A 17,383-nucleotide genomic window follows, 5' to 3' on the forward strand; every position below is an offset into this window, starting at 1 on the left:
TTTAAAAAACTAGCCAAGAGCACCATTCGCAGTTTAAAAACTAGCCTAGAGTGCCGTCCGCTGTTTAAAAAAATAGCCTAGAGCACCATTTGCAGTTTAAAAACTAGCCAAAAGTGCCGTTCACTGTAAAAAATGTCCTAGAGCGCCGTTCGCAGTTTAATAACTAGCCTAGAGCGCCATCCCCTGTTTAAAACTAGCCTAGAGCACAGTCCCCTGTTTAAAAACTAGCTTAGAGAGCCGTCCATGGTTTAAAAAAAATAGCCTAGAGCGATGTCCGCTGTTTAAAAAATAGCCTAGAGCGATGTCCGCTGTTTAAAACATAGCCTAGAGCGATGTCCGCTGTTTAAAAACTAGCCTAGAGTGCTGTCCGCTGTTTAAAAACTAGCCTAGAGTGCTGTCCGCTGTTTAAAAACTAGCCAAGAGTGCTGTCCGCTGTTTAAAAACTAGCCAAGAGCAGTCCGCTTTTAAAAAACTAGTCAAGAGCACCATCCGCTGTTTAAAAACTAGCCTAGAGCGCCGTCCGCTGTTTAAAAAACTAGCTTAGAGAACCATTTGCAGTTTAAAAACTAGCCTAGAGCGCCTTTCCCTGTTTAAAAACTAGCTTAGAGGGCCGTCCACTGTTTAAAAAAAACTAGCCTAGAGCGCCATCTGCTGTTAAACTAGCCTAGAGCACCATCTGCTGTTTAAAAACTAGCCTAGAGTGCCAATCTCTTAAACTAGCCTAGAGCGCTACCCACTGTTAAGCTAGCCTAAAGCACCATTCGCTGTTTAAAAACTAGCCTAGAGTGCCATCCTCTGTTAAACTACCCTAAAGCACCATCCGCTTTACAAAAAAAACTAGCCTAGAATGCCGCTCGCTGTTTGAAAACTAGCCTAGTGCGCCATCTACTGTTAAAACTAGCCTAGAACATCGTCTACTGTTAAAACTAGCCTAGAGCGTTGTCTGCGGTTAAAACTAGCCTAGTGCCATCCTCTGTTAAAGATGTGCTAGTCTAGAGCATCGTCTGCTGTTAAAACTAGCCTAATGCATCATCCGCTGTTAAAAAAAAATAGTTAGAGTGCCATCTGCTGTTTAAAAATTAGCCTAGAGCGCCGTCTCCTTTAAAAAAAAAAAAAAAGCCTACAATGCCCTTAGCCTAGAGCAGCACCATCTGCCTTTATAAATTGTCAGAATCTTTTTTTGATTTTAAACGATTTTTTTTACCACAGCTTTATCCAAAATGCAAGTTAAAGCAACCCAAACTCTCAAGTTTTTGAATCAGCATTTACTTCATACGACTCTAAGATGCTGGAAAAACACTTCGAATTGACATGATTGAACACAGTGCTGCTAATTCATCAAAGATCATCATCTCAAACATTTTCTAATGCAAATCTAGAAGTTCTGTAACATAATTATACTGTAAGCACAACATCCGCAAAGCAGTGTGTCTAGTAGAAACACTAGAAGCAAAGTTTGATCTTTACAGGTGCCGTGTTGCACGTTTGAAATGGCCTCCACCCAGAAAGTAAACCAAGTGTGGGATTTTATAGGACCTGGGAAAAACTTTGCAAACAATACATTTGGTTTCGCGCACTGCTCCTGCTTGCACTGACGTGATGCTCCTGCTCCCAGTATGAATCCCGGTTGTTTATGTTATAAGCATGTAGAAAAAATATGTGCTGCTTATGCATTGCGAAACCGCCTTTAATGCAGAGGTGTTGGCAAACAGTGAGTTTTGCAAGTCGACAAAACTAATGTTTAAGTAATATGAGGATGGTCTTATTTAGACTAAGGATGGCTCCTGTAAGATAGTTTTTTTTAGTTTGAAGCTCAAAGGAGCGATGAGTCGAACAAAAGAATTGTGTATATATATATATATATATATGTGTGTGTGTGTATATGTATATACATATGTATGCAAATATATATATATATATATATGTATGTATATATATATGTATGTATGTATGTATGTATATATATATATATATATATATATATATATATATATATATATATATATATATATATATGTATATGTATGTATATGTATGTATATATATATATATGTATGTATGTATGTATGTATATGTATGTATGTATGTATATATATTTATTGTATATATATATATATATATATATATACACACACATACATATATATATATATATATATATATATATATGTATATATATATATATATGTATACACATACATATATACACACACACATACATACATATATATATATATATATATATATATATATATATATATATATATATATATATATATATATAATGTGTATTTATATAACGTATTTATTGTGTAAGTTTTAATCTCACAAAATCATGAATTATATAAATTTAAAATTTCTTCTATTAAAATCTGTAAATGATACTTCATTTCCAGAATTACCATATTCGCATGGTCATAAAGCTGTGAGTTTCTATTACTGTTACAAAACTAGAGTAAAATGACAAATTTGTTAGTGACTGATGAAATGTCAGCAGTTAGTGAGCCAACAGTACGGTGTATATTACAATTATTACTTGTGTTGTGTGTATGTAATACATAATTTCCAGTTGAAGTCAGAATTATTAGCCCCCGTTTGAATTTTTTTTTCTTTTTTAAATATTTCTCAAATGATGTGTAACAGAGCAAGAAAATTTTCACAGTATGTCTGATAATATTTTTTCTTCTGGAGAAAGTCTTATTTGTTTTATTTCGGCTAGAATAAAAGATGTTTTAAATTTTTTTTTAAAACATTTTAGGGTCAAAATTATTAGCCCCTTTAAGCTATATATTTTTTTCGATAGTCTACGGAACAAACCATCATTATACAATAACTTGCCTAATAGGGTATATGCCGAGCTAGTGCTGTTCCCTTGCTGATACACTTCTGGTGACCTGTTATTGTGAACTTTTTCTCATTTTATACGGTTCCTTATACAGCATCAATGTTGTAATGTCATTAAAATACATTCAGTTAAATAAACTTTAGCATTTATTTAGTTGCTCAAGTGTAAAACGAGACAAAAAGCTGTTTACTCACTCGCGCCCGTCAGAATCGGCAGGCTAACGCAGAAGCTCCATTGAATATACTAGGGTAAAATAATTGCTCATATTATAAAGATATGGCGGGGGAAATGTAATTTAATGCAGTGCTTCTTGTACAATCTGAGACCCACTTTAAAGCAGATATCACTCAGCTAGTGGAGATCGCTGATTTTTAAAGAAAACAGATCTTAAACGCACCGGATTTTGCATTGCCATTCAATTCGCCGGAAGCGCTTAACCCAGGTTACTGGCAAATTAAAAGTCCTATTAGTTGACTTCAACTGTAAGTGTGAATATAATTCTAAAATTACCAAAATTCAGCATTAACCAGGTTCAGAAAGCTGCGAATTTCTAATATCCTTAAAATCTAACAGAGCCAAAGAGTAAAAATGACAAACTGATGTAATGTCAGCAGTTAGTGAGCCAACAGTAGCGTTAGCCAATGATTCTTGCCTCAAAGCTAACTGACTTCCTCCTCAGAAACATCACGTAAAAGCCTCCAGAACAGGTGTAGATCTTGGAAATTGATTGAAAAGTTGAGAAGTCCTGCTACATTTGTTGTAACGCAGTGAATAAACTGCTGTGCGTAAGCTGTGTAAATTGGCTTTGTGGGCTGCAGTCTTTGCCAGGCTTTTGTTTGGACTGGTTGGTTCTGTTGCTAATTGTGATTACATACAGTGTGTCGAAGGATTATTGTGGGTTTTTCTCTCCATCTCTCAGGCCATGTACGTGTACATGAAGGCGGCTTATCTCAGCATGCTTCCAGACTCGGAATCGCGGCCGTTCGGGGATAATGAGGTCGATCTCTTTAGGTAAATATGCTCGCACTGCCAATTTCCCCAGAATCCTCGTCTGTCGGTGTATTAAGTCTTTGCATATGTGGGATTATTGGAGGCGCGTTAACAACATGATATGATCAGAACTCATGGTACTAAGGTCTCTTTTTATTCCTGTCTGTCTTTTATAGGCAGGTACCAACATATAAACAAAAGATAGCAGGTAAATCTCCACCGACAGAGAAGTTTGCCATCCGTAAAGCTAGACGGTACAAAGCCAGCAATCCGGTCAGACTTCCTGTTCCTGTGCTTGTAAGAATCACATCACATCAGTCCAGTACACTTTTATTTGTGTGTGTGTGTTTTTTTGTCAGGCATTGTTTATTTCTGTTTCTTGATCATAAGGCGATGTTCATGCTATATTTTGAAGTGGGCAATGTGTGTTTCAGGAGATGATGTACATGTGGAATGGTTTCTCCATGATCAGTAAACAGCCTGAGCTCACAGAGGGTATGATGGAGACACTGTTAGAGGCAGAGTGCACCCTACGGGCATCTCCAGGTAAATGCAACACACTAAAAAATGCACAACATGGACATAATCAATTAATAATCACCCAGTTTTCAATTATAGGTTTAAAGACAAATATAACATATTTTCAATAATATTGATTTCTAAATATTGCATGGTCAATTGTTCTACAATAATTCCCTTTTATTAATAATAATAGTATAATATTTAGTATAATAATAATAATAATATTAAAAATACAAATGAATTTAGTATAATAATAATAATAATAATAACAATAAAATATAATAAAATACAAATGTTTTTACAATATTTTTACATTTGAAATTAGTATAATATTATTATTATTATTAATAATAATAATAATAATAATAACAACAACAACAACATTAATGTTAATAATAATGTTTTTACAGTATTTTTACATTTGGATTTAAGATAATAATTATATTATTGTTTTAATAATAATAATTATTATTATTAATAGTAATAATATAATATTAATAAAAATATAAATGTTTTTATAATATTTTTACATTTGAACTTAGTATAATAATAATAGTAAAAAATAATAACTATGTAAATAAAAATAATGTTTTAATTATTATACATGTTTTCACAGTGTGTTTGGATTTAGTATAATAATAATGATGATGATAATAGTAATAATAATAATAATAATAATAATGATGATGATATTATCAACAACAAAACAATGTAAATAAATATTATTAATAATAATAATAATGTTTTTACAATATTTTTTTCATGTGAATTTAGTATAATAATAATAATAATAACAACATTATAAATGTTTTTAAAATATTTTTACATTTGGATTTAGTATAATAATAATAATTATTATTATTATTATGTTTTTACAATATTTTTACATTTGGATTTAGTATAAAAATAATAATAATTATTATTATTATTATTATTATGTTTTTACAATATTATTGTAATTCTATGTATTTAGAATTGTTATAGAAATCATTTGCATTTTGTTCTATCATTATTATGCTGTAAAATTACATTCTCAATTGTATTTCATTTCGAAATATTACAATAGTAATGATGTTAGTCTTTATTTTTGAAATGGTAATTGTGATTTTGTGTATTAAATCTAGGTTTGCATTTGTGATTTCAAATTGACTATACAGTTTAATGATCATTTAATAAAAAATAAATATATTTCTAAATATTGCTGGGTCAAATGTTTTGTTAATCAAATTTTGTTTTTATTTCTTTATTTTTAAACTTAGTTTAATTAGTTCATTTTTTACTAAACAGAACAATAATTTAACAGGAAAAAAAACTTGCTATCATATATCATTACATACACACACATATATCAATATGCACATACATAATGACCTATATATACACCACATAACCTTGCATGTAAAAAAGAAAAAAGCCTTTAATAAAAATAATAAAAAGCTTTATCTCCTTCAATTATCATTCACTTAAATGGGGATGTCTGTATATTTCCTATCTATTAACCCTTTTCTTCAATCCTTCCTAAAAATACTAGTTTTCATTCTCAACCTAAATGTAATGGTCTGTTTTTTCATTACATAAACCTCTTCAATTATCTGAAATCACTGCTTACATTTCAACATTGAGTCTTTAAGCCAGTTTCTTGTTATAGTCTTTTTGCATGCCACAAGAAGATTTTTACACAAATAATAGTCACCTCTGGATATCTCTCCTTGAAATCTCCCATAAAGATATCTCCCATGTATATATGCGTTCTGTGAATGAACGTCGCCTCGTGGTTCCATCCCAAAGAGGGAAGAAATCACTTTCGCGAACGCTCACGCTCAATCTGCCCAGTTGGTGGAATGAACTCCCTAACTGCATCAGAACAGCAGAGTCACTCGCTACTTTCAAGAAACGACTAAAAACTCAACTATTTAGTCTCCACTTCACTCCCTAATCTGCAATTGCCTCTCTGGATATCACACTAACTGTACCCAAAAAAAAAAAAAATACTACTAATACTTTCCTTCTTAGACTTTACAGACCTGAAACTTGCCTATAGCACTTATTCATTGTTGCTCTTATAGTTGTGTAAGTTGCTTCCTTGTCCTCATTTGTAAGTCGCTTTGGATAAAAGCGTCTGCTAAATGACTAAATGTAAATAAACAGAAATAATGCAATAATGCTGGATCAAAACACCTCAGAAATAAGTCTAATTTTTATATCTATTAAATCTAGGTTTGCATTTGTCAGTGTATATCAAGTTGGTTTATATTTTAAATTGATCTATTTATTCTGCTTTGTGTTTAGATAACGAGTACACGGTTGACGACACATGTTTAATCCAGCTTCTGAAAGGCCTGTGTCTGAAGAACCAAGGCCAGATGCAGGCGGCAGAGGACTGTTTCAACCAGGTTTACATCAGGTTTGTGCTTCTCTCTTTTGGAAATGCTTCTTCTTCCCCAAGACTGTGTCTGAGATGTCCTTTGTGTGTTTAACAGTGAAAAGAAGCTGAAGTTTGATCACTACCTTGTTCCAAATGCTCTGCTGGAGATGAGTCTACTGTTTATAGACACGGGGAGGAAAGAGCAAGCCATCAAACTACTACAGAAAGCAAAGTAAGTTCAATCTAGAACACACAGATGAGGAGAAGATAGACTTTTACTGGTTTAGTGTCACTTATTTATTTGTCTAAAGTGACTCGATGTTTTCCAGTCTTTTACACTGCAAAAAGGCATGCACTTAGATTTCTTGACTTGTTTCTTGTCCAAATATCAAAAAATTCTTAAATCAAGAAGCATTTTCTAGAAAAGAAAAACCTATTGTTTTGTTTTAAGAAATAATAAATCAAATTAAGTAAGGTTTTCCTTAAAACAAGCAATAGGGTAAGCAAATCTTATCAAAAGGGAAAACAAGATTATTTTGTTTACACCAGGGATTCTCAACCAGTGGGCCAATATTATACTCTCATTTTTATTATATTATTTAAATATCATATTAAAATGATCTAACTAATGGCATTTCTGTGATTGATTACTTCAGACTCGGTGCTAAACAGCCTCACTGTTAAAAACAGACGTAACTGTGGCTTAAACTTCCAACTAGGGTTGGCAATTTGGCATTGTACGATGTCTAATGCACGATGGCATTATCATTGTAGGCTGCTGTGAATTAATTATTTATTAATTCATTACTAATAATTATTTGTAGCCAACTACCCGACCCGCATGGTCTTTGTTTTACCCATAACCAAATCATAAATAAAGATAAGTTACACACAAATTACCACCTGCCAATCACTTTTTCTGCAGGACTCTGTGTCGTTATAATGGCGTCCACAAACTTGGTTGATAAAAAGGTGCACAACCAACAGCAACCAAAAACAGTATTTGAGGTTTTCGCTAAAATTACCAAGTACAAGCGTGAAAGCGAAAGATTAAAGCAGTGTACTGACGCTGTGACACGCTACCTGATAGATTCAAAAGACTGAAGAGTCATTAGACAGAGACGAGATTATTCAAATATCACCTTTAACAACTATAGTGAGACTCGATCCAGCGGCACATCCTTGATTAACAGTCCGACCTGCACTGTTCTCTGGGGTTTTGTGCTCAAAGCACCCCATACTGACTGCCTGGAGCTCAGACATGGACATATACTGCTGAAGCGCCTGCCAGAGTATGTGTGTGTGTGTGTGTGTGTGTGTGTGGTCACGTGATGTGTGTTTTCAGCGGTGTAGTGTGGACGGAGGGCTGTTCAGAAATGCTAGGTGAAACACCAGTGTGGTCGTAGATAGTTTTCATTCTAAAATGCCATATTAAAACTAAGACGTATGAGTGTAAACGGGGCTTAAGTGTGTGTTTTTTGCGAGCGGGTCAGGGTGGAGGATCGCGATGCCAGCTCAGCATCGTGATGTCTATCCACCATTGGCGATGGACTGTCTACCTAACACTGTTTCCAACTACTGCACGCCAACTAGGACTACATTCTCAGTTGTATAAAGCAAACCGTCACGCAAATTTAAAGGTAGGGATGATTAGAGTTATAACCAGTCCTTGCGAGCCTAATATTTTACATTTCTTTGTTTATTTTTATTGATATGAATAGTAGATCAATAGATGAATGGTAATCAGTGTGATTTAAGGCAGCAACTTTTTTTTGCCATCTCCTGTTGTCCTGTCAGGTTCATTTAATGAAGAAAAGGCTGCTTTACTCTGCAGTTATAAAGAATAACCAGTGGCCTTCTTGCTGTGAGGTAACAGTGCTAACCACTGGGCCGCCGTGCCACTTTATTAGGAGTAGAGGTGGAAGGAAGGATTCTTTAAGACAAAGTGAAGTGAAAAACTCTAGTTATTTTTAGTGAGTTAGTATTCGTCTGATTGATGCGATATGTGTGGCTGATGAAAGGCCAGCTGTGGTCAATAATAAGCATCTGATCCTCTTGAAATTAGTTTAGAAATAAACCGCACTTTGCATGTCGCTGCATTGCAAATTTCAAGCATGGTTAACTCTGACCTGCGAAATCGCATCATGTGATTTGCGTGAGACTAATCAAAGATCAAAACATGACCTCTTTGTACAAACACTGAAAATATGGAGCAATCGCTCTCCTTTTTTTAATGTCCAATCATCTTGTTTATTTCCACCCCTTTGCGCAGCGCCGTACATCAGAATTTCGCAAGCTCAAACTGACCGCGACATTAGTGTTTAGCCCTGTATAAGTCTAAAATTTCACTCACAATGTTCTTAAAAGGGTCTAAATCAGGGGTCACCAAACTTGTTCCTGCAGATTTTAGCTCTAACCCTAATCAAACACACCTGGACAAGCTAATCAAGGTCTCACTAGGTATACTTGAATACATCCAGGCAGGTGTGTTGAGGCAAGTTGGAGCTAAATCCTGCAGGGACACCGGCCTTCCAGGACTGAGATTGATGATGACCCCTGGTCTAAATGTTCTCAAGAATATATATTTGGAGAAAATGAAAGTGTTTTTCAACCATCAATGCATGTAAACCTAATGTGGAAGACTAAATTAAGAAACCTTTAAGCTAGGATTATTGGTGCACTATATGGAAGTTGCTGATCTATAACATTCTCCATGTCTCTTCTGTCAGGAATAACTACAAAGAGTACTCGATGGAGTCTCGCACGCAGTTCAGGGTCCACGCAGCTCTGACCAAACTCAAGGCTGACGTCAGCGACCAGGAGGAAATTACAGCATTGTGAGGAAAGTTAATTTCGTCACTCCTCTGAGGACACGTATGGTCACTTCATGGGGAGAATCTAACACCAACGCCACTGGGTTGTTTTTATCCAATGGTGCTGCCAACAGTAAACCTCTATCACACTTCAGATAATGTTATAAACTATAGGATAGTGTTTCTCAACCACGGTCCTTGAGGACCACCGGCACTGCATGTTTTGGATGCTTCCTTTGTCTGTCACACCCATTACAGCTCTTTCAGTCTCTGCTGATTTGCTGATGATCTGAATCAGGCGTGTTTGATTAGGGAGACATGGAAAATGTGCAGAGCTGGTGTTCCTCCAGGAACGTGGTTGAGAAATACTGCTGTAGGAGATGCTAAAAACTTGGTTATTTTTGCAAATCGGTTATTTTAGTCAGACGGTAAATATCCATCCATCTGGTTGATAATTATTCCAAATGTAAACCAGGGGTCAAGCTCCTGTTTTCAAATGTACATGGGAGCATTAGAAATCAAATTAATTTATTTATTCCCCTTCAGTTTTGTCAAGTTCTGTACAGGTGTAATAGGGGGAAATGACTGACAGTGTTTACAAAGCAATTAGACAAACCATTTTACACTAAGTTCTGTTGATTAAAACATGTTGATTATTGCAAGGCCGAGCTTGGGATTGGATATTTTTATTATTGATTATTATGTCGTTTTCTTGGAAAGAAATCAAGAGCTTTTTATAATAATCAAATAGTTCAGTGGTTATGTACCATTGTATAAGTAGATCATATTTAAATCAAACTATTGATGGTAAAATAGTTTTCGAAATGTACAATTTATGACTATTTTATAGTGAATTAAGTCAATCAATGCAATAATTGAGCAATAAATATGGTTTACTGTATGAATAAATCAGTTTTCCCATGACAGATTACACTCATCTGCTTTCACTTTTTTATGAGTAAGCTTAATTATCTCTTGACTGAATACTCCCTGCACTATTATTCAACAGTTTTAGAATGGTAAAAGATTTTTCTGCTCACCAAGGTTGCATTTATTTGATCTAAAAAGCAGTAAAAATTACAAGTTTTCTATTTTAATGCCTTTTAAAAGTAAAACAAATTTCAGCATCTTGTGTGTCAAATGATCCTTCTAGTATCATTCAAATATGGGGATTTGTAGCACATTTTTTATCAACCTTTATTAAAGGTGCTGTATGTAAGTTTTGGACTCGTCTAAAGCAGCGGTCCCCAATCTGGGTGCGCAGTTTGACCACCAGGGGTGCAGAGAATGTTTGTAATTGCGGAAAATTTGATGTTTTTTTATTTTTATGCATTTATCTTGAGTAAACTTGTTCGTATTTTTGAGAAAAAGGAAATTCACTGAGAGAAAAAAAATCACATTGCAAATGATAATTTACATCTCGCTGTTCCACGTCTGTTTCACAATAGCCCCGCCCTTTCACATTAGGCGCTAAGTGATGGTACATTCCTCATTTTTTGTTTGCTTACTATATTCATCAAAGTGGACACCTGGTTAAAAAACGCCACTTTAAAGAAGTCAAGTGACAGTAGGGATGAACCATCTACATCGGCCTCTTCTATGGAGATGTGCGGCGGCCTTGAATATATGGGCTCGCAGGATAACGAATGAGGTGAAGAGGTGCAGGCGGAAACAGAGAAATCCAACAAAGATGACTTGATGAAGAGAATTACGCCTACGCTAGAGAGTGAGAAAATGTCAAGTAAGAAATGCAAATATAGCCACAGTTTCACTGGTTTTGGGATTTCATAGATTGGAGATGCAGAAAATCCAAATCTGCAATGTTATGTAATGTAATGCGACGGCAGCCACAGGACAACGGCGCCAGTGCGCTCACCACACACCAGCTATTGGTGGAGTGGAGAGACAGTGATAGAGACAATTCAGTGGAAGGGGATGATTGGGAGGCCATGATCGTAAGGGCTGATAGAGGGACTTTGGCCAGGACTGCTCTTTCACGAGAAGTGCCATGGGATTTTTAATGACCACAGAGAGTCAGGACCTCGGTTTAACGTCTCATCCGAAAGACGGCGCCCACTGACAGTGTAGTGTCCCCTTTACTTTTACTGGTGCAATAGGACTCGCACAGACCACAGGCTGAGCGCCCCCTGCTGGCCTCACTAACACCACTTTCAACAGCAACCTAGTGTTCCCTAGTCGTCTCCCAGCCAGGTACTGACCAGGCTCAGCCCTGCTTAGCTTCAGGGAGTAACCGGTCTTGGGCTGCAGGGTGATGTGGCTGTGGCCATGTGGCAATGTGTATTTTTTTGTGAGGTTTTAGCTAATAGCAGTCTTAAGCCCTCAGATATGGTCTGGCACTTACAAACAAGACACATCCACTTACAAGACATGCCTGTAAGTTTTTTTCAAGGAAAATTGGAGGAACTGCAGAAGAAGAAGAGAGGCACAAAGGAGCTGTAGCTTCCATCCGAAAAGTTGCACCATCGGTTTCCTGAGTACACTGCAGCATCCACCAAGAAGCTCTAGCGATGGAAAAACATGCCAGATGAACTTTTGTCTGAACTTGTTAGCGCTGTTAAAACTGTCAACTTCATAAGCTTGTCCATTAAATTTATGTATTTTATGTGCTAACAACATGCTACAGTATGTGACGAGATACACAGTGATGTGCAAATTGGCTGTTTGCACTAGACCAAAACAACACAGAAATTGAAATACAGCCATTCAGAAGCACTGACTACACTCCAAATGGTAAGGTTTATAATGTAAGTAATGGTTGTTCAAAGTAATGCACTGAAGTTGCATTTTCAAATGGTTTATTTTATTTTCGAGATCTGAGGTGAACTATCTGCTGCTGCTTTCAGTAGAATGGCAATAAATGTCACGTAAAATGACACTCAAACTCACATTATCAGCATTTAACACTGAATAAAGCTCATGAGGTGTACCTGAGATGATTATTGTCAGTTTTCTGTTGTTCACATGCAAGAAATAGAAGTCGCCTCTGATATATCAATTCGAGTTGTTGGTTAGAATAAAAACTCCTTTTAATATGGAGAATATTCAATCTATCGGGTGCCGTTGATTTTATTTATAACTATTTAAATCAGCCTTTAGCCTCGACTGTCAGGCACATTGCTGTTGGTGTCGTCAATCAGGCAACCTGTGCTTGCATGTGTTTTGAACCAGTGGCGCAATACCTAGTTCAACCGCTGGGTGTCAAACTTGAATACTGCACCCTTAAGTGTTCTTTTAAAATAAAATAAACAGCTTTTATTATAAACGGATAGCTTCTGTGACATTATAATTGTTACATTTGATTAATTTAATGCATTCTTGCTGAAAAAAAAACTGAAGTACCAAACTTTTAAATGATAGTCTATAATGCTATCAAATTAAAAATGTGAGTGTTTTGAATGTCACCGTTATTATTCGGATTTACATACAGCTGTACTTAAAATAATTAGCCCTCTTGTGGATTTTTTTATAATTCCCAAATTTCCCTATTTTAATGCATTTTAAAAGAAAAGCTATTTTTTCAGCGTCCTTTTAGTTTCAAATGATCCTTCTGGCATCATTCATATATGTGGATTTGTAGCTAATTTAATATCATCTTTGAAAACCATCTTTAAGTATTATTTTAAAATTAAATAAACAGCTTTTATTGTAATTAGATGGCTTTTATGATGTAATAACTGTCCCATTTGATCAATTTAATGCACAAAGTAATTATTTCTTCCATTAAAAAAAAACTTTAATACCGAACATTTGAACAATAGTCTATAATGTTATTAAATTAGAAATGTAAGCGTTTTGAATATAACCGTGTTATTATTAAGATTTGCATACAGCTGAAGTCAAAATAATTAGCCCTCCTGTTTTTTTGTTTTTTTCAAATATTTCCTAAATGATGTTTAACAGAGCAAATTTTTTTTTTTCTTCTGGAGAAATCTTGTTTGTTATATTTCAGCAAAAATAAAATCTTTAAATCTAAAATCTTTTTTTTTAATGTTTTTTAAAACAATTTTAAGGTCAATATTATTAGCCCCCTTAAGCAATATTTGTTTTCGATTGTCTTAAGAACAAACTGTTTTCTGTTTTTATGTATTTTAAAAGAAAAGCTATTTTTCAGCGTCCTTTCAGTTTCAAATGATCCTTCTGGCATCATTCATATATGTGGATATGTAGCAGATTTATTATCATCTTTGAAAACTATTTTTCAATTACTCTTTTTAATTACAATAATAAATAACTTTTATCTGTAATAGCTTTTGTGACATTTTAATTCACATATAATTGAACTAATTATCAATTCAATGCATTCATGCTGAAACATATTAATTTCTTTCCCTAAAAAAACTTTAATACCAAACAATTAAACAATATTTAATGCTGTCAAATTAGAAATGTAAGCATTTTTAATATCAACATTACTCAGATTTGCATATAGCTGAAGTTAAAATAATTAGCCCTCCTGTGGAATTATTTGAAATATTTCTCAAATTATGTTTAACAGAGCAAGGAATTTTTCACAGTATTTCCTTTAATATTTTTTCTTCTGGAGAAAGTCTTATTTGTTTTATTTCGACTGGAATAAAAGCAGTTTTTAAGGTCAATATTATTAGCCCCCTAAAGGACTAAAAATAAGTTATTAGACATTAGGTATTAAAACTGTTATGTTTAGAAACGTGTTGAAAAATAATCTTTCCATACATATTGTTTGTTTCTGAAGTATAATCTCAGGCAGGACTGTTGTTCCAGTGACTTTAATTACATGAAATATACTGGGATAGTCACAATGATAAGAAAAAAAAACTATTTTACAAAACAGTAGAGTAGCACTGTATAAAAGTCCTGGTTATTGGCTGGAATCAGCTGTGGGTGTAATCGAGGTCTGCTCCTCCTCTTTTTTTTGACGTTTCAGAAGTTTCCTCTGCTTCTTCTCCTCTTTCTCGATTTCAGCCACCATCTCTTTGAACTTAACACTGCGAGGATCCACCGCGAAACCAAAGCGTTCCCTCGCCATGGCCAGCAGTCGCACCTGCTTCTGTTTCTCCTCGTTTGCCTTCTGCTTGGCCTCCCTTTTCTGCTTTTTCCAGTCGGCGATCAGCTTGGGCATTTTGGCCATGCTTTCAGCGATCGTCTTTTCTCTGTGTGGAAGTAAAACATATGAAACTAAATATTTCTGATCCTCCGTTTGTTTCAGACATCCTTTACACATCAGTTTTGTTCTGAGAAGAAACTAAATTATTTAAAAAGTGTAACAGTGTATTTTAGTGGCCTTATATAGCTAAAGTGCTATATAAGTGCAACATTACAAACTGTTATTTAAAGCAAAAGTCTTGCATTTTCAGAGTATTTTTTGCAATATCCGAAAATCAATTAATTTTCCTTCGGCTTAGTCCCTTATTTATTAGGGGTCACCACTGCGGAATGAACCGCCAACTGTTCTAGCATATGATTTTCACAGCGGATGCCCTTCTAGTCACAACCAAGTACTGGGAAACATCCATACACTCGCATTCACACACAGACTCATGCACTAGAGGCCAATTTAGTTCATTCAATTCACCTATAGCGCATGTCTTTGGACTGTGGGGGGAAACTGGAGCACCCAGAGGAAACCCACCCAAACACTTGGAGAACATGCAAACTACACACAAAAATGCCTGCTGGCCCAGCCAGGACTCAAACTAGCAATCGTCTTGCTTTTAGGCGACAGTGCTAACCGCTGAGCCACCTAAATACATTGTATGGGTCAAAATTATGTTTATTTTTTTATGCCAAATCATCAGAATATTAAATAAAAGATCAAGTTTCTTGAAGATATTTTGATATTTTGAAGATAAGTTTCCTATACCGTAAATGTATATAAAAAAGAATTAGACATTCTATATTTATTTTTTATACATGTGCACTGCTTTCCACTTATATTGGATAACTTTGAAGACTCCCTTTTTTGAACACTAGTTGTATCATAACATACCATCCATTAATAATAAAAACTTATTTATTTGGCATTCAGGTTAAATATAAATATCAATTCCCAAACACTCACACTTATGACTGGTTTAGTTGTCCAGGGTCACATGTATTTAATGTCAACTTGATATTACTTTTCTATTTTTCTCTTTTGTTTACATTTTGTTAGTCTCAAATGCAAAATACACACGTAAAACAGAACAATAAACATTATATAATAAAGCAGTTTTGTAAAACATCCTTTATTCTGATCCGTTGAGCCACGCTCTAAAGCTGTTGGAAATTACTGTAGATCAGGAGTGCCTAAACTCGGTCCTGCATAGGGCAGCCTCAACACACCTGCCTGGAAGTTTCTAGTATACCTAGATAGAGCTTGGTTAGCTGATTCAGGTGTGTTTGATTGGGGTTGAAGGTTTGAAGCTAAAATCTACAGGACACCGGCCCTCCAGGATCAAGTTTGGATGCCCCTGCTCTAGAGTTGAGGTAAAGTTAGTTTTATAATCGGACATTCGTTCAGTGACAACTTGTGACATGCTCCCTATATTGTTTACCATGGTATTTTGAATATTCTGTCTCATATCACATGCAAGTATGACTTCAAAACAGCATTAGCACTATTGTTTGAGTGTAAACGATTTTGTACTGTGATAGTCACTGGCTGCTAATACGATTTCCCTATTTAGAATTGGCAGAGTATTTTTCTGAAATGTTTTTATTAAGGAGAAAGTCCAAATGTGCGCATATAAAACCAACTTTACCTCAATTGCTCTGGATAAATACACCTGTGCAACTGTTGCTTGACAACATTCTGCCTAATGCGCTAAATAAGCGGTTTAATTTGATTATTATGTAAAACCTCGCTGAACATCGTGCACAACAACGTCTTTTATCTGATATAAATTACTTTACTACTGTAATTATATGCGTTTTTTCAAGATATGTTAACAAAACGGGCGAACCCTTAAATTTGTTTTGACGACGCCACACCTGGCGTCCTAACGGTCAAATCTATTACTGCAAGTTATTTTTCCACTCTTAATAGGTTTCAAAAATCGTGTTTCAACCCTCACTAAAGCTTAAAAAATTAATATTTCTGATGCCCTTGGAGTTTGATAGCCCATTTTTGTATGGAAACTCGGACATCCGAAGAAACACAAGGTTGTGTAGCGGAGTAAAGGGAAGTTAACAGTTTTCATTATGGCGTGAACCGTTCTGGTAAATGAATATGTACATTCAGTTAACATTAGTTGCTGTTGGTGACAGCAAACATTAGCCCCTTTTTACGCACATACTTTACCAGATAAAATACGAAACGTCATCGGTTGTGTGAAATGTCTATATTTTAACATACAGGTAAAGTCGCACCGGTGTTCGTTTACGGATAACGTTATTGGTAATAATGTGTGTATTGAACTATCAATTGTGCATTGATAGTGAGGTTTCCTTCACCTCTCTATCCGCCTCTTCTCCTTCTCCATCTGCCTCTCCGCGATGTTTTGCAGCATCTGCTCCACCGGAGGATGCCACTCTCTCTCCTCAGCCATCAGCTCCTCCAGCCGGGCCGCGGAGGGCCACAGTTTGACCGGGTTCACTCCAGACGCGCGTCCGTAGCGGCCGAACAGCCTGCGCTCGAACTTCTCCGTCTTCTGCCATTCTGGCGTCCTCTCGCTCTCCTTATCCGGTATATAGGGATCCTTTAGATTCAACCGAAGGGGTCTGGGATTGTAGTTCGCGATTTGAATGACTGCAGCTGGAAGAAGTGAGTTTAATTTAGTAAAGCTGAAGGATGAGGCTGTCCTCCTGCTCAGCAAGGAGGCCGCCATGTTTGATGACACGCCAGTGACCTCTAACGTCATGTAGGCGCGT

At 35.5% G+C, this 17,383-nt stretch overlaps 2 protein-coding genes across 4 annotated transcripts in view; one reads left to right on the forward strand and one right to left on the reverse strand.

Moving 5' to 3' along the window:
- The window catches only part of zgc:158403, a 46,197-nt gene extending 35,731 nt beyond the window's left edge, over positions 1–10,466 (forward strand). The window contains exons 13-19 of one of the 3 annotated variants that reach the window (XR_015480071.1): positions 3,765–3,856; positions 4,012–4,132; positions 4,270–4,381; positions 6,647–6,761; positions 6,838–6,954; positions 9,452–9,713; positions 9,869–10,466. Coding sequence is in view for 1 of the 3 variants with exons in the window: in NM_001080084.1 (NP_001073553.1) it covers positions 3,765–3,856; positions 4,012–4,132; positions 4,270–4,381; positions 6,647–6,761; positions 6,838–6,954; positions 9,452–9,563 (669 nt within the window). In the remaining 2 variants the exon portion in view is untranslated. 3 annotated transcript variants of the gene reach the window in all.
- Positions 10,467–14,285: 3,819 nt separating this feature from the next.
- Positions 14,286–17,383, reverse strand: part of gadd45gip1 (growth arrest and DNA-damage-inducible, gamma interacting protein 1) — a 3,137-nt gene continuing 39 nt past the window's right edge. Inside the window, exons 1-2 of the mRNA XM_087244095.1 lie at positions 16,967–17,383; positions 14,286–14,685 (exon numbers count right to left, since the gene is read on the reverse strand). The exon at positions 16,967–17,383 is cut by the window's right edge and continues 39 nt beyond it. Of these exons, the coding sequence (XP_087100221.1) occupies positions 14,394–14,685; positions 16,967–17,383 (709 nt within the window). The 3' untranslated portion in view covers positions 14,286–14,393. The remainder of the gene's footprint in view (positions 14,686–16,966) is intronic.

The sequence above is a fragment of the Danio rerio genome, chromosome 3 (assembly GCF_052040795.2).
Source record: "Danio rerio strain M-AB ecotype USA chromosome 3, GRCz13ab, whole genome shotgun sequence".
NCBI classification, from domain to species: Eukaryota; Metazoa; Chordata; class Actinopteri; order Cypriniformes; family Danionidae; genus Danio; species Danio rerio.